Consider the following 26162-nt stretch of genomic DNA (forward strand, 5'->3'; position numbering starts at 1 on the left):
ACAGTAGGCTATGGGAGAAGGCAATAAATGCTCATGTGTGTATTCTCGGAGAAGAGTGGGGAGTATAGGAGTGAAAAGAGAAGGGCTGGGTTTGAGAGTAGGCACAAATGTTTCTGTGCAGCTTTGGGCAACAAAAAGACTCAAAAGCACAGAGGCCTCGGGTATGCATTTCTGAGGTAGTTGCTGAGGAACAGATGTGGGCAGAGCAAAAGCACTTCAACTCTGTGAACTAGGGAATGGGATGGAGAAGGCATCCTGGCAAGGATGGCATATTCCCTACAGATAAGCCACACCATTACTCAGAGCTTCTCCCAGTTATGGCATCTGTGTAATAGTACATCAGTGAGTCCAGAAGAGCATAATTACGTGAAAAACACAGTATTGGAACTAACTTTATGTCAATTACAAAAAAGTCACATCTACATTCCTAACCTTATTTCTTGAAAAAGGCATTGATTGAATGTTGTTTGCCCAATGATCAAGATTGAGTTTTTTGAAAATAAAACTAATGTTTTTTATATTTCTATGTGCTTTGTAGTCAGTATACTGCAAATACAATACTTCGTATCTTATGGCATTGGATTTTGAAAACTACCTTCTGAGGTGATTAGGGCCAGTATTATTACTTTAAAGATAGGAAAATTGAAGTCCATAGAGATCAAATGTCTGGTATAATGTCATATAGAGACAGAACAGGGGCTGGAATCCCAATCTTTGAACTCTTCAGTCAATGCTCTTTCTACTATACCACAGTGCAGCTATATTTTTGCAAAGGACATAGAGCAGTGCTCAGTGTTTGTTGAATTAAGAAAAACTACCATGTGCTTCAACATAAAGGAAACTATTTTATCCATGCAGTACAGTCAAGAAAGAAAACCAAAGTTAATTTACGTGCACATCACTGGGACAATTAAAACTGCCAAAGATCGATAAACATGTAGGATTCTGACCGGTACGACATGAACTCGGTAATCTCAAAAGGAACCATATTATGTATTTATCTGCACATTAAAATATATAATCACTGGCTCTGAATTTGGATGGCGTGATTGGATTGTCTCGACATAAGCAAAAAAAAACAAACAAAAACAACTGTTTTAAAGCAGACATCAGGTATAAGGCTCTGCAGAATGTCGACCAGCTCTTTTATTGAGTTGGATCCCAGTATTTATACTCTGAACCTAATTTCTAGTTCATTTCCAATTACTAGAAGCCCTCAGGAGGGCCACCACTGCTGCACCAAACCATGCAACAATCAATATTTTTAAGTCTTTACACCTGTCCCTAAATGTACTGTGAAATTTACCTTGAAATTACACAGAAGTATGTAGTCAGTGCTCATCAGTGCTCACAAGAGGGGAAAAAGTTAATGGGATTTTTAAAAAGGCTATAATTTTTAAAGTGGACTGCAGTTTGAGATTGTTACATTAGTCTCTACATATTGCAGGAACATTACAGGTCAGCACGACAAAATATGAACTTCAGCACCACCCCTTAAGTGAGGGAAGTGAAATCAGATTTGAAAGTAATAAAGAAGTTTGAAACAATAGTCAATTTGACTCACCCAAGTAGCCAATCAGAGTAGCCCCAATTGTCCGAGCAGGTCCATTAAGATGTCCTGCTGAATTGTGTATCAATTTCACTGGAGTGGCATTCTCATGGGAGGAAATGCCTAACTGAAGAACAGGAAAGGGAAAAAAAATGTAACTACAGAAGAACTGTCTGAACTTATTTTTATTATAATTGGCATACAATATTATATTAGTTTCAGGAGTATAACAGAATGATTCGACATTGATACACCTTATGATGTGGTCACCACACTAAGTCTAGTACCCATCTGTCACGTGCAAGGTTATCACACTGCTATTGACTCAATTCCCCTTCACCTTTCTCACCCGTCCCTCCACCCACCTCCCTTTTGGTAACCATCAGTTTGTTCTTTGTTTCTATGAGTCTGTTTCTCTTTTGTTTGCTTGTTTATTCTGTTCTTTAGATCCCACATGTATTTGTCTTTCTCTGACATATCTCACTTAACACAATACTTTCTAGGTCCATCCGTGTTGTTGCAGATGGCAGGATGTCAGTCTGAACATTTTGATTGGAAAAGAAAAAAAAGACATGATTGGTAACATGCATTTTCTCTCTCCCCGTGTCAGAACATTAAAAACTTGAGCATTCTTTTTTTATTTATTTATTTTTTTAATACTTCCAAAGGTGTAAAAGCTCATAGATAATAAGTTAAATACAATCTACTGAGATGAAGATGGTGAGAGGGTCCTGGGAAATAGCTTCCAGGGCCTTTCTGAATGCAACTCTGTCGTGGTTTAAAGGGTCTCATCACTCACTGCCTCACACTGCCTGTTATCAGTGAACATATTAGCTTTACTCCACATTCAAGTAAACGTCACATAAATTATCCAAGAGTTTAGAGATAAACATGCCTACATAAAAGCAATGTTAAATAATTTTACACACACACACACACACACACACACACACACACACACACAATGTGTTTTCAACCAAATATAATCTTAAGACTTTAATTTTATTGTTACCTGCAGAACTCAATTTATGTACACTTTATATTCCTTAGAAAAGGGTACACATATTCACAGACAAACCTCCGCACAAGAGTTGCCAATACTTACTGTTCCCAAATGCCTTCCTTCCAGTCTCTTGATTTCCTTCCCCTCGGGCTTGCCCTCCCTCATCAGCCAAACAGCTTGTCAAGCTCACTGAGGACTCCCACCTTGACAAACCCAAGGTCAGTCCTCAGTCCTAATCTTCCTTGCTGATCTGACACGTTTGCCACAGTGGATCAGTGACGCTACAATACCAGACTCTCCTAGTGGTGCTCCTTTCTTGCTGGCTGCTACTCCTGTCTTCTCAGCTGGTTCTTCTGCATCTCCCCAACTCCACAATACTAGCACGTCCCAGGTCTCAGTCTGAAAACCTTTCCTATTCTCTATTGACATCTACACTTTGGTGAATACACCTCGGCCCATGGCGTTAAACACCATCTGTGAACATCCATGACATTCAAACCTCTCCCCTGAACTGTAGATTCCTATTTCCAATGGTTGATAGCTCCACTAAAACGTCTAATAGACGTCTAATATGCTTCTCAAACTTTTCCAAAACATAATTCCCAATATACCCCCCTCCCACCCCAAAACTACTCTTTCTGCAGTTTTCTCCAAATCAGAAAGAGACTCCATTTTCCTGATTGTTAGAGAGAAAAAAAAAAAAAAGACTTGGAGTTATCCTTGACTCCTTTCATACCCAATCTATCACCAAAAACTGAGCTCGATCTTTAAACTCTACCTCCAATCCGATCACTTCTCGCCACGCCACGGCCACCACGCCACTGCTGCCCACTATCACTGTACTGGCCTCAGAACTGGTCTTCCTGCTTCTGTCTTTGTCTCCCTTGAATCTATTTTCAGTAGAAGTCACAGTGATCCTGGTTAAAAGCAAGTCATAGCATTTCATTCCCACGCCTGGAACCCTATAACGCTCCCCATGTCACTCAGTTGAAGCCAAGGCCTTTACAGTTGCCTCTAAATTCTAAGCAACGTAGTTGCCGTTGCCTCTGGGCTCCTCTCCTATGACCTCGGCCTCCTCTCATTCTCCTCTAGCCACACCTGCCTCTACGGCAGGCATGCGCTTTCCTCAGGGCCATACCCCCCCATCCTGGAAGTACATCCCATCCGTCCTCAGTATCCTCATTGCTGCTGCCTCATGCTTTCAAGTCTGCTGACATTTCACCTTCTCAGTGAGGTCTCCTCTGACCAAGCTATTTAAAACTATTAGCTCACCTCTTTCCCCTTTCCTGCTTTATTTTTCTGCACAGCATTCTTCACCTTCTAACATACTCTATCATTAGGTTTTTTTTCTGTAGTTATTGCTGTCTCTTTCACTAGAATGTAAGAACCATGGGGGAGGGGGACTTTCTCATCCATTGCTGAGTCCTGAATGAAATGCTGCACATAGTAGGCGATCCAGAAAAACGTAAGTTGTAGCCTTAAAAACAGCAATTGATTTCTTTAGTTTTCTAACGTTCAATTTCTTAAACTGCCACTAAAGAATTAACATAAACTATGCACTTAGAAGGCAATTCTCACTTTTCTAAATTAATCTAGCATCTAAAATATGTTTTACATTCAAAGCCAAAGAAACCACATATAAACAATGTACGAAAGGCAGTGTTTTCCACAAGCCCTCATACTTGGGCGGAACCCATAATGAAGCTCTGCAACCTCTTTCCAAGGAGAGTCATCCTCAGCTTACGAGGAGGAAATCATTCTGCTTACCTGCTTAGCAATGGCTTTGCTGTCCAACTTGTTGTACAACTTCCGGATTCTTGCCACTGTTAGGGAAGACACAGAGAGTGCATAGAGGCCAAATGACACCTTTTCCTCTGGCACTAATGACACAGGAGATGGGGCCACCCCTTCGGATTTTGCATCTTTACCTTTAAAAGAAGAATAATTCTTTTCAAAATCATTATCCCAACACTAATTTTTTATTCTTACTATCATTTTCAAGTTGGAAGACTGGAAAAATCTTTTTAAGTGGAATAAGGGAGCGGAATTTAAAAACTATTTTGTTTAATGTTCAGCTTTTCATTTATTTCTTTAACTAGAAAATAGGGAAAAATCACCTAGTCATAGAGCTTTACATTCTAAGTTTTACTCTGAAAATATGCTTAACATATAGCATAACTGCAAAGGAAAAGGGTTTTAAACGTTGTCAGACAATCACAAAACACTTCCCTTAGCTTCAAAGAAAAAAGGAAATACTTAAAAATGAGTGGAATGCCCATGGGCTTTGTAGTGGGAGGTCTTGCCCCCGTGACAGCCCTCACACATGCCTCTGTGCATTTTTCTAGTCAGCACAGCAGCGCAGTTAAGAACACAGTTTTGGAGCTAGAGGGCTTAAGTGTGTATCTCTACTATATCATTTAAAAGCTGTGTGACCTATATACATCTCCGTGCCTCAGTTTCCTCATCTGTAAAACGAGGATGATAGCCATAGTACCTAACCCCCAGTGTTTCGAAGGAATGAATAAACGCATGTGAAAGGTTTCGAACAGCTATGTTCTTCATACGCATCAACTTATTTGGCACACATTAAGTGCTCAGTAAGTGTTAGCTATTATTAGACGCTATCTAAATGAAAAACATGAGTAAAGACAAATTACTTAGCCACAGGATCACTAGCATTTGCAATGTACTGTCCTAACTCTTCTGAGAACTTTGGTGGAATGAGAACAAAGGGATGGAAGACATTATTGGGAAAGAGGACTATGAAGGAACTGTACTTTAACTTCAGTTGCTTTGATTCTAAATTCCTTTCGGGAGAAAGGGTAACAAGAAGTGGACTGTAAGGGCAAAGGGATGGGGAAACTGATGGTAACCGCTCTAACTTGAAGAATATATGCATGTGTGTGCTGCTGGGCCCATCCGCCCTTCCTTTAACCAGAGTGAACACACTTTACGCTGCTTCATATAATAGGAGAAATTTCTTCCATAATAGGAGAAACTAGAAAGAGAAGAAGGTTGAGGTTAGACTCTTAAGAGAGTATATGTCTACATCTTGGAGCCAACAAGAGAAACTGGAAAATTAGTGATCAGGCATAAAGACAAAAATCAGGAAAACACAGTATGATGAGTGGAGAACATTTTGAATAGGAGTGAGTGGTATCATGTTGAAGAAAAGCAGAGAAGACCCCTTTTTTTAGATAATCATAAAGCATAAGCTTCTAAACACATGCACTTACTCAGGCATCTACACGCAGAAGTTAAGTTTTATACAACTTTAAGAAGAAAGGAGGAGTTACTCACATGGCATACATACAGCCTGAAAGCTTCCAACATAATTTGGTCCTAGTTCATAAATGGTAGTAACACTTGAAGGAGGTAACACTTCTTCCAAAAAATGCGCGGGTCCCAGGCGCCAAACCAGTGAGGCGAGCTGGCGCTGGGCAGGTGGGGTACCCACGTAGGCATAGACTGTGCTAACCACCGGTGGGTTTGCAGAACCCGAACCCCCGGGCGTACTGTGAACATAATGAAGCTACAAAGAAAATGAAAGCAAGTGTGTGAGATAGGACAGGAAAAAAAAAATTCCCCAGGAAGACAAACACTTTTTGAGTATACTTTTATTATCCAAAGGTCATACAATTTTATAAATGTACAAAAGCAATTGGGTCAGAAACATGAGGGCAGGCCAAGATTCTAGAACCTGATGTGGAAGTTGGAAATCTGTTATCTAACTCTCTAATACAGATAAAATATCTCATGCTAGAAAGGGTAATAATCACATATACGGATATTGTTACTACTGATTGATTTGCATATCAAATTAACAATGTGTTTATGAAATTTTAAGGTTGATACAAAACCAGAGCTTTCCAACTATGGAATTCAAGTAATCTTGAAAATTGGCTATGTTGCCTTCCATGTAAGTCTGTTAAGTAAAATTATTCATGAAGTGTTTTATAATGAGTAAAATGCTAGAAAAAAAATTAGAAAAATGGATAGTCTATTATAATTTATTCACACATATTTTAATCTCAATGTAATATACATTCTCAGATTTGAAATTACACTACCGACAATTACCTTAAATTATCACTCAATTCATTTACAATGTATAATTAGAGCATACAAGATAATGAAATCAAGTTGCTTCTTGTTGTATAGGCAGCTTTCACCACTTGATGGGATGAGGGATATTTCCATGGACTGTTTTACCATAACGCCATCCTAGTTTCGGATCACATTATTCTATATATTAAAGAACAGTTCCTGTTGACGTTAACGATACGAGTGTGAAGACTAACACATGACCTAATGTTGGTTTCACAGGACTCTGACCTCTCACAGGGAATGATGAGATGATGATGTTGATGACGATGAAATATTTCAATAATAAATCTACCTGTCAATTCTAGAAACTGAGGACATTTTTATTTTCGATAATACTAAAAAAAATGAAGGAGCAACGTACTAGAGAATCTACAAACCCATTTCAAATGCAATCATATATACAAAGGAAATAAATGACTATTCACACAGAGTGCCTTTTAGGGTATATCATATTGAAACACAACATCACAGTAAATTATCACTAAGCAAATGTATTCAAGGGAGCTACAGATTTCAGTGCTTCTTAAACGTTAATTCACAGAAAAGGACAAACCTTGCCTTTGTTGTTTCTTTCAAGTAATATCCCTATAAAAATGAATACTATCTTTTAGAAGTTGAAGAATTTTAAGAGTTTGCTAGTTGAGTTCTGAAGTAACTAGCAGCATTTATGTTTATTGAAAAAAGAAATTACTGATTCTTTACTAGTTACTTCAACTCTCTTGCGTCTCTTCTAATTACTGTAGTATAGTTATCTAGAGCATTTGTACACTCATCACTCAAAAACAATAAGGGAACAGCTACTGTTACTATCATGGACTAATCTGGGTGATGACAACAAAGATGAACAAAAAGAATGCCAGCTGTAAAGAAACACAGAATCTACTGGACTGCATAAAACAATAGCAATTTAAAAAAATAACCCTTTGTGCGCGCGCACACACACACATCCCCCACACACAGGTGAGCTTACCTTCACAGTGCTAACAAGCTGTCCGTCAATATAGAGGGCTGCAGCACTGTTTTTCAGCATGCCTTTGCTCATCACCAGCACCAGATGATGCCACTGACCCTCAACTATCAGTTCTCCACATCGAAAACGAGCACAGCACGGGAGAATTTCATAAAAAGAGGATTCTTCACTAAAATCGTCAACTAAAATAAAAAGGGGAAAGAAAAACTCAACACCATCCTCATTCTAACAATTATTCCTATCTAGATCCTGACTTTATGTTAAAATAATATGATGTTGTAAGTGAAAATATCCTATTCATTCAATAACTTCATCTGTAGTAGAAGGTAAAACCTGGGATATGTTTTTTCTTTTCTCTGTTCAAGATACATGTAGTTATAACCAAATAAAGTTATAATACCTAATAAACTGAAAAATAAATAAAATTAAATAGACAATAAAGTCATGATAGACAACAAAAAGAGACTAGTTGATTATTACCTGTCATGATCTGTTATAAAAGGTCTTTTTAAATATCAGTTTGACATGCCTCTGATTACAGCAATCAAAAGAAGTTAGAAAAAGTTAGAAAAAGAAGCAAGAAAATTTAAATTTTATTCTTGTTATATGCTCTGCTCAGTGACACAAGGGGCAATGATCTGTCCTTAGGGGTGGTTGTACTGCCCTGACCCTTGCCTGACACTAGCTGGTAGGAAGGAGGTAACTTATGGAGTGCGTGGTATTTGTTGATCCAAGACAACAAATACCTTCATCAGACAACTTTGATGATTTGCTAACATTCTGGAATGCCTTCCTGAATCCAATCTGCCTCCTCTTTGCTACCCAGTATATTGCCAGATCATGCTAGGAAATAACAGGTAATACTAATTCAATCTTAATGTTAAGCTAATTAAAATTAATTTACCTTTTCAAGAAGCAGTAGGACAGCAGTGGAAATCCAGATGTTAAAAACTCATTTCCCTGTCCGCCCCAATTTTTTTAAAAAAACTTTTATTTATTAAGTGTGTTTTTCCAGGACCCATCAGCTCCAAGTAAAGTAGTTGTTTCAATCTAGTTGTGGAGGGCAAAACTCACAGTGGCCCATGTGGTGCTTGAACCAGCAACCTTGTTGTTAAGAGCACGGCACTCTAACGAACTGAGCTAACCAGCTACTCCCAAAAATTTTTTTTTAAAAAGAGCTAATCTATAACCATGCAACTTAAAGCAGACCCACCATTTTTCAGTACAAGCACATACAAGTAACATATATTGAAAGTTAAAGGTTTAAATTATATGCAGAAAGAATTCCAAAGAAAATTTAAGTTTCTATTTTTTGAATCTTAAAATAGTTGCAGACACTGAAATGCCAAGATTATATTTTAAAATGGCAATTCAGAATATACATCTATTGATGAGTTAAGACTAACACCATATATATGACTAATGTATATGTTATTATAATTTCCAGTGATATATGGACTATAGTAGTCTTGCAAATTGCATTTAGTGAAAATGCTATAGAGTTAGAAAACATTTTCCTAGTTTACTGAACTATCACTCAATTTTTTAAATTCATTAAATTCTACCCTCTTTCCAAATTGTTCATTATCATTTACTTTTCTTATTGTTTCCTTTTCAAATCATTCATATTTCTTTTCCTTTATATTTCTTTCTTCTCGTTCATTCATTTAAATTTTGAAATAACATTTGTGGGTCTAATATATATTAGGCACTGTTTTAGGTAGCAGGGCTGCCTAGATTACCAAGAAAATAACATTGTATGTAGAAACTTACAGTTCTAGTAGGGTAGGCAGACAAAAACAAAATAAAGAATTAAAATCTATGAAGTCCAGATAAATTTAAACAATATTAAACAACGGCTATGGCAGTGGGCATAGGAAGGAAGGGAAGATTCAAGAAACATTAAGGAGGTATAATACAGTAAGACTCAGTGGGAGAGGTAGGATTTTCGAGGTGGACTTGAGGTTTTAAGCTGCTGGGCTAACTGGTAGTGGGGGTGTCATTTCCCAAAACAGGAGGAGTTGCGGGTTTTATAAAGAAGAAACACTACAGTCTGAGTTGTTTACAGGAAGACTATTCATATGAAAATGTCTAATATACAATTCAAAATATAAGGAAAAAACCTGGGACACAGACAAATAAAAACATGTTGCTGTCAGAGTCTCTGGGATAAAAAGACCTAAAACTAATAAAAACTGATAATTTTTTTCTCGTGAACAGCAGGTTGAATACACAGACTAAGGTGAAACCATGGATAATACTGATTTTAAGGGAAAGATAGAAAAGAAACCTGTCGAAGAAAACTGTAAAAGAGAGATCAGAGAAATAGTGAAAAGAACAAGTATCCCAAATTACAAGACCAGAGACAGTTTTAGTTAGGAGGAAGATATCAACATGGTCAAATGCCACAAAAGGGGCAAGTGGAGCGTCCTATACAGAATTTTAAAGCAGTTACTGTGTTGATGCCTAACTCTGTACCAGTCGTGATGAAGACTAATAAATAAAACAAGAAGCCTTACAATCTAACTGAGAAGCTACCACTCATATTCAATTAATATTTGAATACCAACCACAAGTGAAGCAATATGTGGTGTTATTTTAGTTACTTAAAAGACAAAATTAGAAGGTGATAAAAAGAGGTATATTTATATACAAATGCTTATATTCATAGCAAAGAAAATTCAGTAAACTGAGATTTATATTTTACGTCATTTACATCATTTAGAAAGAGTTTCATGAATGCCTTGAGTTTGAAGTTCTATTGTATAGCAACATTACGCTATGGCACATTGCATGGGATTAGGATTATTAAGTAGTATGTATTCAGTCTTGAAGATAAGCAATGGATTAAGTAAATGTTATTGTGTCTAGCGCAGAGGCACATATGGTAGGCAGGTGCTCAATAAATATGCATTAGTTAAGCAGCATTCACAGCCAATGAAGATTCTTACTAAAATATATCAAACAAGCAACCTGCTTTCCTAGCAAAAGCTGTGAGTTCTTGGCAAGTTGAGATGAATCCTTATTTTAGGCATCTCTCCACTGTTTCTAAGTCTCTTAAAAGCATCTTAAAATTCACTGATAAACGGTATTTAAGATTTCATGTGACCTGTTCCACAATAATTTAAATCGTAAAAGAATTACCAGATGGACCTTAAAAAATGAATGTTAAAGTGAGCTTTAATACTTTTAATGATCACAAGTAGCAAAAAGAAAAAGACAGACACTGACCATAGTTTTGGAGTAGTTCCTCTTTGGTGGAAACAATCAGAGATCGGTCTTTTGCTGACAGAACTACGGCAAGGCACACGTAATGCTGCTCAGAAGAATTTGCTCGGCGTACAACAGTCAGAAGTCTGACGGGGTGGTTACCTGGAGGAGCACTAAAGTGTTCAATACAAAACCAGCTAGAGTAGCTTAAGCCAGATGGAGGAGGAAAGAATCTTTCACCTACAGTAAAAACAGGAAAATAACAATGAAAGAGTTTGTGTCGACTCATATTTACTTAAAAAAAAAACAACAAAACCTAAAAAGCAGTAAACTCTAAATACAATATAATCTATTGAAAAAAAAGAATCTCATAAACAAACAAAGTGTATTTACCGGAACCAATGCCGCTGACCACAGCCCCATCAATAAGACCTGTTGTGACGGCATTATTTGTGGGGGCGTTATGAGGGGCCAAACTGGGTAGGAACAGGCAACTATTGAAGAAAAGACAATGTACATATTAGAGACCAATTATTTTCTTCTGTTATCACTATACCCTTACCACAGTGAAATAAACTGCCATTATTTATAATAAGTGTAACTCGAGATAACAGATGATAGAGGAAGTCTGGATACCTAACAAAGTCCTTCCCTTCTTTTAATTATGTGATTGTTGAAAGGTCCACTTTAAAAATCTCCAGTAGCATCATTTTAAATTTAAATTAAAAACAAAAATCAAAGTATACATTGTATGTGGTAAATATACCAGTGTACAACCCTGTTCAAGACACTTGAACTCTTTCATCAGCACAGAAAAATTCCCTTGGGCCCCTGTCCAATGAGTCACTCTCCTCTGTTACCACTGTTCTCATTAGTTCTGCCTATTCCCAAATATGTTTTAATCTATTATTTGATAATAACCCATAAAAAACTTCTTAAAATATAATTTATAGTTTTAGATCAATGTATAGGAATCCCACAAATAACTGGCACTGATATAGATCTATCCTATTAGCATCTGTGTCCATTAAGAGGTTGATGGACTTTATAAACTCGCCTGCACTTCTCTATATAGTCTTTATTGTTGCTTCTGCTATTACAGCCTTTTCTGCAACTTACAAGTATTTACTCATTTGATGTGATAGTCACCGAACATTTATAATGTATAAGATACTAAGCTAGGTGATTTAGGAGAAAGGATGACGATAAAACCCAAAGAGCTTTTAGGCTGATTTTAATTTGCATGTTATCTATAAATTTATTGTACTAAATCAGAGGTCGGGAAACATTTTCTGGAGAGGGCCAGACCATAAATACTTTACAGTCTGCAGACCAGATAGTCTTCCATGACCACTCAACTCTGCCACTCTATCTTGAAAGCAGCCCCAGATAATACATACATAAATAAGTGTGGCTTTGTTACGATGAAACTTTGTTTACAAAAAAATAAAATGTACAAAACAGATTTGGACCATGGGTTTTTGGTTGATGACACTAATACCATATCAATTTATTTAGAATTAAAAATAATTAAATATAAAAATATTAAAATAACATGCTCAAAGAACTCAGTAATTTGAAAATACATAGTATACAGTATATTTTAGTCAAGTAGTTTTAAAACCAAAGATTTATTTGGTAAAAGGCAAGTATGAGGCATAAAATAATACAGTAAGACTTGGCTACCTTGTAAATTCCTTACCCAAATCCTTCAAGGGATGTGTCAAATTCAACAAAAGCTGGAGTAACTGACGACCCATGAAGTCTGATGTCATGTGGGGTAGTCATGGAGACCAGGCACTTCACCCTGGTCAAGGGTACAGTACTTCCTTCAGCAGATTTTACCAGGCTCTTGCTTATCCGGTAATGGTTATCTTCATGTAAGCTGAAAACATTATCAGAACCCAGACCTTCCATAGATGTAATCATACTACCTGTAAGTCAAAGAAAATTTCTTGGGAAAAATATCAGGTAGGTTTCTAAAATAATGACTTCACAAGGCTGATTTTTAAATACCACTGTTCTGTTTCAATATACAATAATTTTATTTTTAAAATACCAAAGCTGTTATCCAGTTTTAATGTACTGTATGTTCATTTTTAAACGTAAATAGAATGTGTTTCCTTTTATTACTAAAATACTAAACACATTGTAGAAATGTTGCAAACTACAGACTACAAATAAGAATAAAAATCACCAATAACCACAATCCAAGCCACTCTTACAATGTGATTTAATTATAAATTAAAGCTAGTGATATTTATAAAAAGCAGATTATATTTCACAAAATTATTATTTCTCTTTAAGAAAAGAAAGCAAAATATTCTAGAAGAATTATAATGGAAAGAAATAGGTCATCTTTCTTATGAAAATAATCAGAAATAAATAGAAGAAACTTCTTCCATTTTCTCCCCACTTTCAATTCTTACCTTACAACTACTAAAATTAAATACATGATCACAAAATACTTCAATTAAAAAACTCCTATCTGGATGTAAATGATAACAATTTCAAGAATGAAAAGACAAATTTTAAACAAACTGTTCTATTTTTCAGGAATGCATTATAAACGTAATAGAGAAAATACTCCCTCTCAAGATAAACTACATGAATGTAGCTGTTTCCCTCTTAAAGGTGCTAAGCATTCAGGCAACCACAAAAATATTTCAATATTCTCTGAGAGAAAAGAATCATTCTTGTTTCTACTCTTTGCAAAGGAAATCACAACTCACTTCTAAAGGACTGTGCAAAGTACAACAAATATATATATATATTTATCTGAGGCATGCATATTAATTGATATGAAAAACTGCAATACTTTGTTTTCCACTAAAACTGTTGGAATTCAAAAGATCTTAAAGTTTCTAAAACAGTATTCACTAATCACTTATAATAATTTGCAGGGGGAAAAAAATTCAAATAGAAATAATGGTTGAAGGTTGTTTAATCTCTCTGATTCTCACCTGTAAAACAAGGGGTTGAACTAATTGATCACTATGTCCTTTCAAAGCAGCCATTCTACTTTTCTAAATTGTATTCTTTCCTGCTTTACTAGTAATGGTCACTTTAATCCATCAAAACAAATGCCTTATTGCTATGGCTAACAATGATACAAAATGAACTGTAAAGTTAAAAAAACCAACAAAACCACAGAATTAACATTGGCAGGAAATCTAGTGCAACTGAGGTCTCTACTGAGAAAGCCCCTGGAAAGCTCTGAGTGGATGGAATCTGTTGCTTCTCTGTGGTCGGTGCCAGACAGAGACTGCATTCTGCTATCCCCCAACCTTCCTCAGTCTTTCAGCCTAAAGCAAACCCTTCTCCTGAGAGGCTCCTCATCAGCAAAACTATCACACCGCCGTCTAGGAGACTGCTATCTACTGTCGCTGGCATTTCACTCTCAGTCTTCTCTGTACTCATTCTTGCAGCGCACCGGGGGATGTCAAGGTCCACATGGACGACCGACCGAACACCATGCTTCTAGTTTTGTGATCACCTTTCCTCCAGTCAGCTTCACCTTTGCTTCACTCCACAATGTGGGCACGGTCCTTTGCTTTGCTTGTTTCACAGGCTGCCATTATCCTGCCCCATTCCTCCAGTTCTCTCATTCCTTTTCTCTCACTACGTTTGCTTTTTGGCTGAGACATTCTCCAGTCCAGTATTCTGTCCTTTTCCTCCGAGCCTATCACTAGCTGCCTAGCTCCACTTCTTTCCCTTTCCAGCTCATACAACTTGCTGTACCTCTTCAACTATTTTTATCAGTTTTAAGTTCCTGTCCTCCCTGTCCCCCTACAATAGCTATCCTGCAAACTCAGTCTGTTAATAATCCAATCAACTACTCTTTAGCCCAGCAGCAAAGGCTACCTGAGAAAGGCAAAGTAAAGACGTATAATCCCTTCCAAGCCAAGGGTTATTCTACGTGTAATCCTCATCTCCTCTGGATCTCACTTATTGTATCAGTGATTCCTTCCCCATTAGTCAATCAATGAGATCCTGTATTTCTCAATTTAAATAACAAACAACAACAAACTCTTCCCTTTCCTTTCTTTCATAGTCAAACTTCTTGAAATAATATTCATCCCCCACATGATTTTTATTTGTAAAATCAACCAAAAAAAGACAACTTCAAAGGTTGACTTACTTCTCATCTCTGGCTCATAACTCAGTGAACTTGGTTTGTGGACCCTGTATTGTTTCAGCAGTTTTTTGTCCCAGGCACCACAATTTAATGGACTTGCCAAACGCAAAAACTCCCTAAAGAAAAAACAAAGCAAAGCTATTCCTTGATTGAGAACATTTCATAAATTATAAATCAAACAATAAAAAAAAGGGATGCAATGAATTATAACACACTAGTTAAAATACAAAAGCAATCCAAACAGTTATTTTAAAACAATATACAATGTTAATTTTACGTTTTAACCACCAAGCACTGAAAACTGCACAGAATATTGTGAAAGGCTAGAAAATGAAATCCGAGGAGCATGTTTTTCTGGAATGTGACGTACCCTTTGTTAGTTTCCCATGTAGAGTGCAATATACAATTAGTTTTATAACCTATGGCTTATCAGCAGCGGGTATCTGTACCATTATGTGAACTTTTCTTCTAAGAATTCATTAACTATAAAACCTGAACATGTCCAAATGGTTGATTCCCATTGCTTACTCTGTTTACCTAACCAGGCAGTAGAGTTATTTAGTAAAATATGTACTAGTATTGGGTATGAGACAGTCTCTCTCTCTCTCTCTCTTTCTCTCTCTCTCTCTCCTTTTAAAGCAGCAGATTACCAAAAAGGATCAGGGGGGAATCCCCATGCTATTTTCAATAGTTTAGGATTCCAAACATATCCATAAGATGATGGACCAAGTGACTAGGAACTGTCTCATTCACCCTGACATTATCACGGCCTAGCACACTGCCTGCTACAACACTGTTTAACAAATGTTTACTGCCTGGGTTTTTCTTAATCCATCATTGGTTTGGAGTAAGTTAAAAAAAAAAAAAATTACAAATGAAGTCCAACCATTTTTAAGAAAGTTCATAAAATTTTTATGAAAAAGTTGTACTGTACCAGCAGAAAAAAAAAATATCTTATAAAGAGAGCTGTTTATATTATTAAAGTGACAAGATATATATTTTTGTAAGGAAGGACAAGATGATTTATATAACCTGTTTAGCTAGGTAATTTTAAGAAAAGTATTTTTTTAAATATTGTTGCATCCCTAAAATATACAGCACAGCACTGTTTTCTCTTCCATTAAAAGGTTATTTAACATATATATATATATATATATATATATATATATATATATATATATATATTTTATTATTTATTTATTTATTTATTTTTTTCTTGAATGTTAAATTGTGGAAGGTATATCCATACTATGGAATACTCTGGCAATAAAAAGAAACAAACTATGGATATGTAACACTTTAGGTGCATCTTAATGGCATTATAAGTGAAAAAAGCCAATCTCAAAAGGTGACATACTGTATGATTTTATTTATTTAACATTGTCAAAAGTAACAAATTATGGAGATGGAGAACAGATTAGTGGTTTGTGAGGGTTAGGGGAGAGGACGTGACAATAAAGGAGTAGTACAAGGAGATCTTTGTGACATCTTGATTGTGTGGTGGTTACATAAATGTACATACATGATAAATAACAGGGAACTACAGTACATATGGATACATCGTACCAATGCCAGTTTCTTGGTTTTGATGTTGTACTATGGTTACATAAGATGTGACCAGTGGAAAAAACTGGATGAAGGGGACACAGAACTTCTCTGATCTATCTTTACAAATTCCTGTGAATCCATAATTATTTTAAAACAAAAAAGTTAAAAAAGTATTTCTTAAAAGAGTTCTCATATATAAAAATTTCTTAAATATAAAGTAAATGCAAGTCATCAATATAACATGACTTAAAGGAAAGTGAGAGAGTGTTGGATCCAAGTGGAAGAAATAAGCCCGGACAGAAACATCCTGTTTACTAATAACTAGATTTATCTAAGTGCTATATTTTGAGCATTTTGCCCATTTTTGTTGTGTTTGGTTTTGCCCACAGATACCTGAACACATGTCTATGAAAGCGAGAGCTCTTGCATATAAAAAGACTCCAGGAACTACCATTCCTAAATGCGGCTTATTCGAACGTGAAAATGAGAACCACTGACCTCAGCACCATGGGCTCCAGGGCCTGAGAGGCTAATCGTTCAAACATCCGCTGGAGGGGCGGGTGCAGTGCGTGGTCCTCATCAGCCAGCGCAGCACTGCACCGCTGCAGCAGGCGTGCGTGAAGACCAGCTTCACACATGACTTGCTGGTTTCTTTCTGTGTGCACCAGGGATTGTAAAATATTTGCCACGGCAAGTTGAAGGTCCAAAGCATGCTAAAGTTAACAAAGAAATCCATGCCACCAGGGTGTTCTTAGTAAGACAGGTGATCGTTCTCTCCACATGAAGCGCATCTTTTCATATGAGGCCTCTACATGCTTCAAACTACATTCAGATGAATTAAGTGGCTGGCTAAGAGTGATACAGCAACTACGGGGCGAAGCAAACATTTTCTGTACTCATTTTGCTAGCATACCCTGCTGGACTCCATTCTCTTCTAAGCCTTTTGTACTACATAACTGCATTTTTATTTTTATAGAAATAGTTGCTGTAAAGCTTTTTCATGGTGGGTAAATAACCAGTACAAACGAAGGCCTATTCTTTACAGTTTTATCACTTTAGGCCTTAGAAGCCATGTAACATTTTAATAAAATATGTCACCTAAATGCCAGTTCACCCAAACTCTTGAGTGCTACACAATCAAAATGGATAAATGATCTCTAAGTGGTATCTTCGGTCATTTTTCTTTTTGTACTACTTATTAACAGTTTCCACTGCTAAGCAAGATTTACAAGGAGAAACAGAATTATTTTCACACAAGAAGTAACCATCTCGGCTGCACTTGTGACAAATGAATTATATTCTAAAACATTCGTATCTACCATTAAGAAAACTAATAAAAATTAACTTATAAATGAATGAAAATTAATATAGAAAAACCCTATACATTTTTTCCCTTTACCTACTTTAGTATGTGATATGGAACAGTTTCATATCACTTACCACCTTTCTTGGCCCCACTCCCTTGCTCATGCAGTCACACTCACATCCTTTCACTCATTAAAGATAGGAAGGAACTAACATATCCATGCTTACTTCTGGCTGTGTCACTGACCCAACAGAGGCCAGGAGGTCCAACATCGCAAGCATAGCTCCAGGATGGATGATGACGGCATCAGAACTCTGGAGAGATGAAGTTGTCACATGTAGTTTCAGGTCATTTTTAGGAGGGTAAATGGGGGGAGTTGAAACAGAATGATATGCATGCCTATAAAAAAACAATAAAAAAAAAGAGTGTAATTTGGTATTTAATTCCAATCACATTCGCTGTTCATTTTCTTCATCTTCTGTTACCTATATCGACTGATAAGCAAAAAGCCTTGTAATTCAAGTTTAGGTTACAAAACACCTTAAGTTTGGGATATAGAAAGGCAACATATTATCAATTCTTAATGAGTCATATACATAGACAATTTAACTGTCAATTATTCTAGGCTCTTATATGTCTTTATCATTAACTATTTGGATTATTTTACTAAAGCATGGCACACGATGACTATAGTTAACACTGCTCTATGGTATATTCGGAAGTTGCTAGGAGACTAGATCCTAAAAGTTCTCATCCCAAGGAAAGAAACATTTTTTTTTTCCTTGTTACATCTATGAGATGTTGGATGTTAACTAAACTTACTGTGGTAATCATTTCACAATATAAGTCAAGTCATTATGCTGTACACCTTAAACGTATACTGTGCTGTAGGCCAACTGTACCTCAATAAAACTGAAAGAAAAAAAATAAAAGAATGGCATCTATATCAGAAGATACAAAGAACAGGTGAAATCACAGTGAATAGATGAAATCATAGCTCTAGGAAAGGTGATGGTTCTGATATGTGATAAGAGTGCAAGTTGAACTAAATCCCTCAATGACACTGTTTTCTTTTGACATTACCTATGTGTTTTTAACCTTGCCTTAGCCATGGGTGACATCATCAAGGACTAACAAGATGACAGTGGTCTTCTCTATAACTGGGTGAACAGAGTCAGGGCTGGCTCAGAACCTTAGCTACCTGACGATAAGTATATTAAGCATCAAGGGAGTTTTCCTTTAGCTTCCATGGAACTCTATTCACCTTCTTTTAGATAATCCCCCCCACCACTGAAAAATATTCATCATAATTTTTAAAAACTTAAGAGAAGGCATGCTTTATGTAACAAGCTTCTATGAGCTAGATAACCTAGCCATGTCTTGAATATACAACATTTTTTGTTATCAATGATTTCCACTTTCTATTTCATACTATGCTTCTACAATTCATGAGTTTTGCACATTTTGTATCTTGGCACTAGGAAACAAATGCGCATGGCTTCAGCCTATGGGAGCTCTTTGTTCCAGTGAATCAGTTTCAGCATAATTTGTCTAATGCTGAGCTCTGCCACTGAGAGCAGTGCAGTTTCAGTGCTGGCACAAGAGCAGCTTGGGAAACAGATGCTTTAAGTCAGTGATTTAGAAGCAAAGAATTGGCACGGCCATTTTTTTTTTTTTTTTTTTAAGTACCATTCTTTTTTTTTAACAGAGATTCTAGGAAAGTATTCAGCTTCCCTTATAAAAAAGCACATGGGCTTTCTTAGTTTATTTAAAGTCAGCATATCCTCCACCCACTCATTTTTGCACTCCTTGTTATTTTGCTGATTTTATTCAGAAAGATTTAACTTCTAAACTTACTAAGACAGATTTCTAAATGTTTGTTACCAAGAGTTATCTTCTTCTGTGTTGTGCCCGTTAGTCTTTAAACTATTTTGACCCATCTAGAAAAAAAGATTCATAATTCCTCTATAGTGTACTAGGAATTCCCAACCCATAAGAAATTCATAAAAACTGTTTTTATTACACACAAAAATTAATTCAAATTTGAGAAAAAACTTAAATTCAGATTGTGTATTTTAGTTATAAAATTATTTCTGAGTTGCCAGATCTAATACAGATTTGAACTTAAATTATGGATACACCCAGGAGGGGTCTTTTATGCCTTTTATAATATATAATTATTATGGTAGCAAATGTTTTTTAATCTTATGTAAGGATACAATATTCTTATATATGAAGTACATTAATTCTTCTTAAACTAGAAATATATTACAAATATTGTAGAAAATTAAAACATGGTAATTATTAACTAAAATCAGTTCTGTTTTAATAGGCATTATATAATATTAATTCTTACTAAATCACTTAGGTATCACCACAAGTATTACCACCTTTTAAATTCAGAAATCATGGTAAGCTTATTAAATGGACAATTCCTAAGCAAGACCTAACCATGTGCAAAGACAGGGTAAAATGACATTTCAAAATTTAGTTAATTTCTGTTGTAATTTCTTTTAAAACTTATGGAAATTGCTACATCATAGTGCAATCTAAATTCTTATATATATTTAAGACTTATCCACCTCTTCTGGAAATATATACGTATTTAAATTCTGAATTTGTTTTGCCTTAATTAACATCAAATGTGCACTGAGTAATGGATACTATGTTGTAATGATAACTACGTGGTACTCGCTATCTTTTTCTCCATCGCAGATATATTCCAGAGAATCAGTTATTATTTTGTATTTTGTTTTCACTTCCTCTCTGATTAAACATTGTTCAGCTAGTATAATCCTATTCCATTATTCCTTTTGAATAATGAATAATAATGAAAGAGTTTTAGTTTTCAAAATATGAAGTTTCCCAGTTCTTTCTCCCCCAAGTCTTAAAATAATTAGAGAAGAGTCTCCAGGATTTTACATTCCAGACAAGAATCACAAGCCCAGCACTTCCTTAGTACCTGAATACTCCACAAACCATAAACAGTAATAATGTTAGCTTCTCCTTTTGCCAACAAAAACATGTTCTGCCACAAGAAAAAGATGCCCATGAGCTGATGTAATTTGTTGAAATGTTCTTGAGATATTCTAAATTCGAAAGTTACTATATTTGCATTTGTGAAATAAAAACACTGTCTTCCTTATTAGCTTATGATTCTTATCAGTGAGCAAACTGTGCGGGCAAAGCGGCACCCTGGAAAATGTCAACATTGGTCCTATTAGCAGCACAACAGAACTGGGAGTTTCCTTAAGGTAACACCAACCTGTAAACTGATTAGTTTTCCCACGGATAAGATTCATGCAACTAGGATGTTGATTGACCACCAGTGTCCCCTTAAGTCAAATACATAGTAGCATCCTTACAGGTAGCTGTGTTGCAAATGATGACAAAATGTTTTTGATCTAAGGCCTTAAGTAACTTTTATAATATGAAATAAAATGCTGTTTTCCCTCTGTCAAATTACCATTTAAATAAATGGTCAGGTCTGATGGATTTCTTTTTTTAAAATGTGTTCTTTTAATCTGTGAATTTCTATTAAAAGTATTTTGTAGTTTTTGATTAATAGTGAAAAGGGTTAAATATTTGTAAACACTGTACTACTTAAGCCTTTACTCTGTATGACAATCATAATTGTGATTTTTGTTAATAACTAAAACTATTTAGTAATTGAAACTATTTTTCTAAGATCTAGTAGTTCTATGGAATAGTGAGCGCACATGAATCTTCAAACACAAAGAATACGTGCACCTCATTTATTATAGCAACAGAAAAAGTAAATAAATAAAAACTAGGTCAACTCAAATTAATTTTATGGTCTCTTGAATTAAGAACTGCTCTTTAAAAAATAGTTTTAAACAGAGATGTTGAACAACACTAAATTTGTTTAAATCTATTCTGAACTATGCCATGATTTACTAGAAGAATATGATCTTTAAGCTCCAATATAAATTTAAGAGAAAAAGTAAAATATAAGTTTATATATCTAATGAATATTACTATTGAAATATATTAAAGTACAGAATCTATAACAAATATTTTTCATATAAAAACTCCAACTATATTCAAGTTTCAAAATCTGAACACTAGAAATAAAATTAAACAACATGGCAGCAGGATTAATTTTTTTAAAAGCCAGAATGGGAGAATATTAATACAAGACTTAAGGATTTGTACTTGGTTATGTGGAAAATGGGGAAGGAAGAGTATTTGGTGCCAACTGCATGGACTGTGATCATTTTAAGTACAGGTTGCAAATGGCATCTTAAATGGATCTTAACTATACTCTTGTCAATCAACCACTATTCTTTATGTTTGTAAGTTTTATTTATATATGAGGTAGACTAGGTCAGCTTAGGAAGAGATTTACACAGAACCGGTTTTTCCTTCACTTTTTCAAAGGTTAGCTGTGACAAGTCTCCATAAAAGCATCACATTTCAACTGGTTGAATCTGACTGAGAAAAGACACATTTCCTTGCCAGTGCTGTGATGTTCATTTTAAAGTACCAGTAAAAACCAAAGAATTATCCAAGGCACATTTAAAGAAAAAGTAGAAAAATTCCTTAAAGAGGCACTAAGTCCTCATTTGTCAATCAATTTTAATAAAAGATATGACAGCTCTAAACAAAAAATTTTAGTCTAAATAATTGAGTTGAATGACAAAATTCTACATGTCCTTCATATCTTCATAGCATCGACACGTTTTACTCTCATAAATATACTCAGAAGTTGACAATTTTAAAACCCAAAAGAAAAATTTCAAGTTATAAAACACAATCATCACATTAACATATAATTAAGCACAGAAGAAAAAAAACCCATACAAATAAAGATTGACTTCTGTTATAAGATCAGTACCTTTTCCTGGACAAAGCTGGTGTACCCCAAGGAGAGGGGAGAGAAGACTCACTTGTCAGGCAAGGAGGGATCTGTTCTGCACGACTACAGACAACAAAACAGACAGGGTGGTTTAGAGAGGTTAGCAGAGAACACCAGGTTGGCAGCTGGTTAGTTTCACAAGAATTACCCGTAAAAGTCTAATAAGGAATGTCCTCCATATTCAGCAGGAACAAGGAACAAGACTACAACACGTGCACTGAGGGAAACAGAAAAGCATGCTTAAGGCCGAGGCTCACCCATTAATGTTAACACTTAACACACTGTTAAACAGGGTACCGTAAACCCTGTTTTTGGACAAAGAAAACTAAAAATGAGGTATACTAACTAGGACAAGTAGAAAACAAGGGAAAAGAGGTTGAATCCAAAAAAAAAAAAAAAAATTCCATTTTAAGTAGCTTATTCTATGAACACTACATGATCCCATGTTTCCTATAATAACATATATGCACTTTTATTTTCAAGATGGGAAAAAACTGGAAAACAGTTTTTTCTTACATTACTTGTATTTTCTTATCTAAATATGGAAGTCTAAAAATATTACTGGAGGCCAGAAACTTCTCAGTAGATATTTCATAGTAAAAGATATAAAACCTAAGAGAAACTCTATCCAGTAGTTACTTGGTTTATTTATGGGGGCAATATAAAAAACAATTCATTTATTTTATGAAATAAAACTATGGTCACTGTCAAAAGGGATAAAGCTTGGGACAAATTAGCAGCATGATCACACTAACCTTATTTTCAAAGTGAGAACTTAATTGAAAACAGTTGAAAACTGAAAGTAAGTGATTTAAGTAAAGTGGCACTCTTATGATCTCCTTTAGAACTCTGGATTTCCCTCATCATATATTGTAATTGTTTATTTATGTGTCTGTATTTCAGCTAAAGGACGTCCATGACTAAAGGAATCATGTGCTGTGCTGAACCTTCAATCCCTAGCACGACAACTTGGCAGTACGTGCTCAGTAAGTACTTGTGAAGAATAAATAAAGAATGAGTAACTGAGTCTGAACTATCTCCTGGTATGGATTCTTGAACTATCAATGACTCTTAGGGAGCTCTGTCATTATTCGAGGATTATGCTGAGGACATATTATCTGCCTGGAAATAAATACATTCATAACCATGCTCTCCTGCTGATAACTAGTATCAGTAAGCACGGATGCAGCTAATATTGTTGGGAATAGAGGAAAAAGAGAATAATAGTGAACATCACCATGAAAGTAAGCTTCATAGAAACTGTTTCATTAAATGCTTTGGGAGTCAACTGACCCTGGATTGACAAATAATACACAGATGTCCTTGTTGAAAAACTTAACATCAAAGCAATAGTAATATTCACAAATAGTGGCAAGCAAATAAGAGAGAAGATTCATTTGTTTTAATTTTCCTTCAGGTTAACTTATAATTTAAGCCTTAATGTTGAAGTCATACATAGTACAGCCTTTAATTCAGAGCACTGAGCAGAGCCATACCTGTCAAAAGAATCTGTGGCTACTTTGTAGAGATAAATAAAGAGTTTACTGCAGTGCCGTAAAGTGGGTGACACTGAGTCCATCGAGATCACATCTTCCTCTAAAAGTCTTTGAAATGGCTGTGTATTTGAGGGAAAGACATTCATGGGGCTTATTTTTCTTAGGTCTGAGAAGCAGCCAAGAAATCGAACGGCATCTGCCAACTTCTCATACTGAATCTCTGTTTTGAAGAAATGCGAGTTGGCTGGCTCATAGCGCATTGCTGCAGTCAATGTGCAGAACACAGTGTGGAGAAGTTCAAACACTTGATTCTGGTTCACTTTCTCCCAGCCATTCTTGGGGGGCGAGCTCAGAGATCTTTCCATGGCGACAAGCAAGGACGTTATGTACACAAATCCTCCAACTTTCCGAAAAACTGTTCTTGAACGATGGCTTTCTCGAAGGACTGACAGGAGGGCCTACAGGGAATAAAAACCAAAACCAAACACAATTCAAATTTAAAAAGGAAAAAACCCACTGTATATGAATGTCCAAGGGGTACAACACCACTCTGTGAACATCTGAAATGTTTTTGTCATCTGCCCAATAGTCCTGTGAAGCATATAAAATATTTTGCTAATCAAAAATGCTGTATTAAAGGCAGAAGATAATTTTAGGAAACACTATCACATATTCCTTTTGGTAGAACAAGGCTATATCCAAATCCTGGTTGAAAAGCTTTTCCTATGTCTTTGATGGATAATGACATCAACGAATTCAGTAATTTTTACAAAGTAATTTTATTACATAAGTAAAATACATAATCTAGTATACTTTTACACAATAACGAAACCTTACGACTGTGTTTATACTAACTGATTTATTCTATAAAGGATCAGACATATGGTCAGGGCAGCCAAAACCTGAAGTATTTCAGTTCATTTAAATTCACCATATACTGATGCTTTCAAAAGAGGAGTCAATTTACAGAGCTTGTCAGACATTCTTTCTTGCAAAGTGAATTGGAGCCCGAGGGCCTAAAGCACGCTCTTTCTAAGAACAGCTGTAAGCGTTAAGAAAAAAACAATCTTTTATCAGTTATTTGCTGAACTGTCATACCTCTAACTTACTTTGTTATAAAATTACTTAATACTTTATAAATTACCTTTCATGGGGCATTCACTATGTACTACGCATTTCTTTAAGTGGTTTTATGAATTAGCTTATTTAATTCTCTCAATAATCCTATGTGTTAGTATTATTATTATCCTCACTTTATAGATGAGGAATTGAGGCCCAGCGTGATAAAATACCTTGCAAAGATTGTACAGCTTACACAAAGGCAAAGGTAGGATTTAAACCCAGGCACTCTAATTGCCCTACTCAAGCACTTAACCATGACAAACAGCAATATGAAATCTGTTTGCAGATACACGGGCTCATTTCCCCCATTTCAGCAACTAGAACACCATGGTACCTAACACCACTTCAGGCACAATTTATAATAATTACATATGAAAAGACCATTTGATTAATATATCTCACACATTTCTGATGGTATTTGAAGAAGGGAAAGGCTATGTATTAATACTTATATTAATATACTAATATTTATATTAGTATAGTTTTGAAATATACGGCTTCAGAAATTATGAAGATTTCATTGTACATACTAATTATTTTAAAAGGGAATATGCAATTTGTATATGTAAATAAAATTTAAAAACCAATGTATTCCTTTCATTACTCTGCAACCAATAAACTTCCATTTGAACAAGATATGGTAATAATACAGTTTCCATATACTGTTAAATTTAATAAGCTGTACTTATTCTTGCAAGATCAGCTCATACTGATATAAGACTTAATATTTAAATAAAAATATCTTACAACCTCGCCTGAAAACTAAATGCAAGGGCTGGAGTCAGTGATGCTTGGGTTGAAATTCTGACGCCAGCATTTTACCATGGTCAGTTC

At 35.5% G+C, this 26162-nt stretch overlaps 1 protein-coding gene across 8 annotated transcripts in view; it reads right to left on the reverse strand.

Moving 5' to 3' along the window:
• WDFY3 (WD repeat and FYVE domain containing 3) overlaps window positions 1-26162 on the reverse strand; it is a 247309-nt gene that overhangs the window by 86403 nt on the left and 134744 nt on the right. For 7 of the 8 annotated variants that reach the window (XM_074323992.2, XM_019731298.3, XM_019731293.3 and 4 more), the window contains 12 exons: window positions 24207-24664; window positions 22690-22773; window positions 18059-18230; window positions 17024-17238; window positions 14981-15093; window positions 12542-12773; window positions 11233-11333; window positions 10861-11079; window positions 7630-7811; window positions 5853-6084; window positions 4320-4480; window positions 1565-1676 (listed from right to left, as the gene is read on the reverse strand). In XM_074323992.2, the coding sequence (XP_074180093.1) occupies window positions 1565-1676; window positions 4320-4480; window positions 5853-6084; window positions 7630-7811; window positions 10861-11079; window positions 11233-11333; window positions 12542-12773; window positions 14981-15093; window positions 17024-17238; window positions 18059-18230; window positions 22690-22773; window positions 24207-24664 (2281 nt within the window). The remainder of the gene's footprint in view (window positions 1-1564; window positions 1677-4319; window positions 4481-5852; window positions 6085-7629; window positions 7812-10860; window positions 11080-11232; window positions 11334-12541; window positions 12774-14980; window positions 15094-17023; window positions 17239-18058; window positions 18231-22689; window positions 22774-24206; window positions 24665-26162) is intronic. The other variant, XM_019731299.3, reaches the window with a different exon arrangement.

This window comes from Rhinolophus sinicus, chromosome 1 (genome assembly GCF_057876585.1).
Source record: "Rhinolophus sinicus isolate RSI-liver-muscle chromosome 1, RSI-T2T, whole genome shotgun sequence".
Classification (NCBI taxonomy): Eukaryota; Metazoa; Chordata; class Mammalia; order Chiroptera; family Rhinolophidae; genus Rhinolophus; species Rhinolophus sinicus.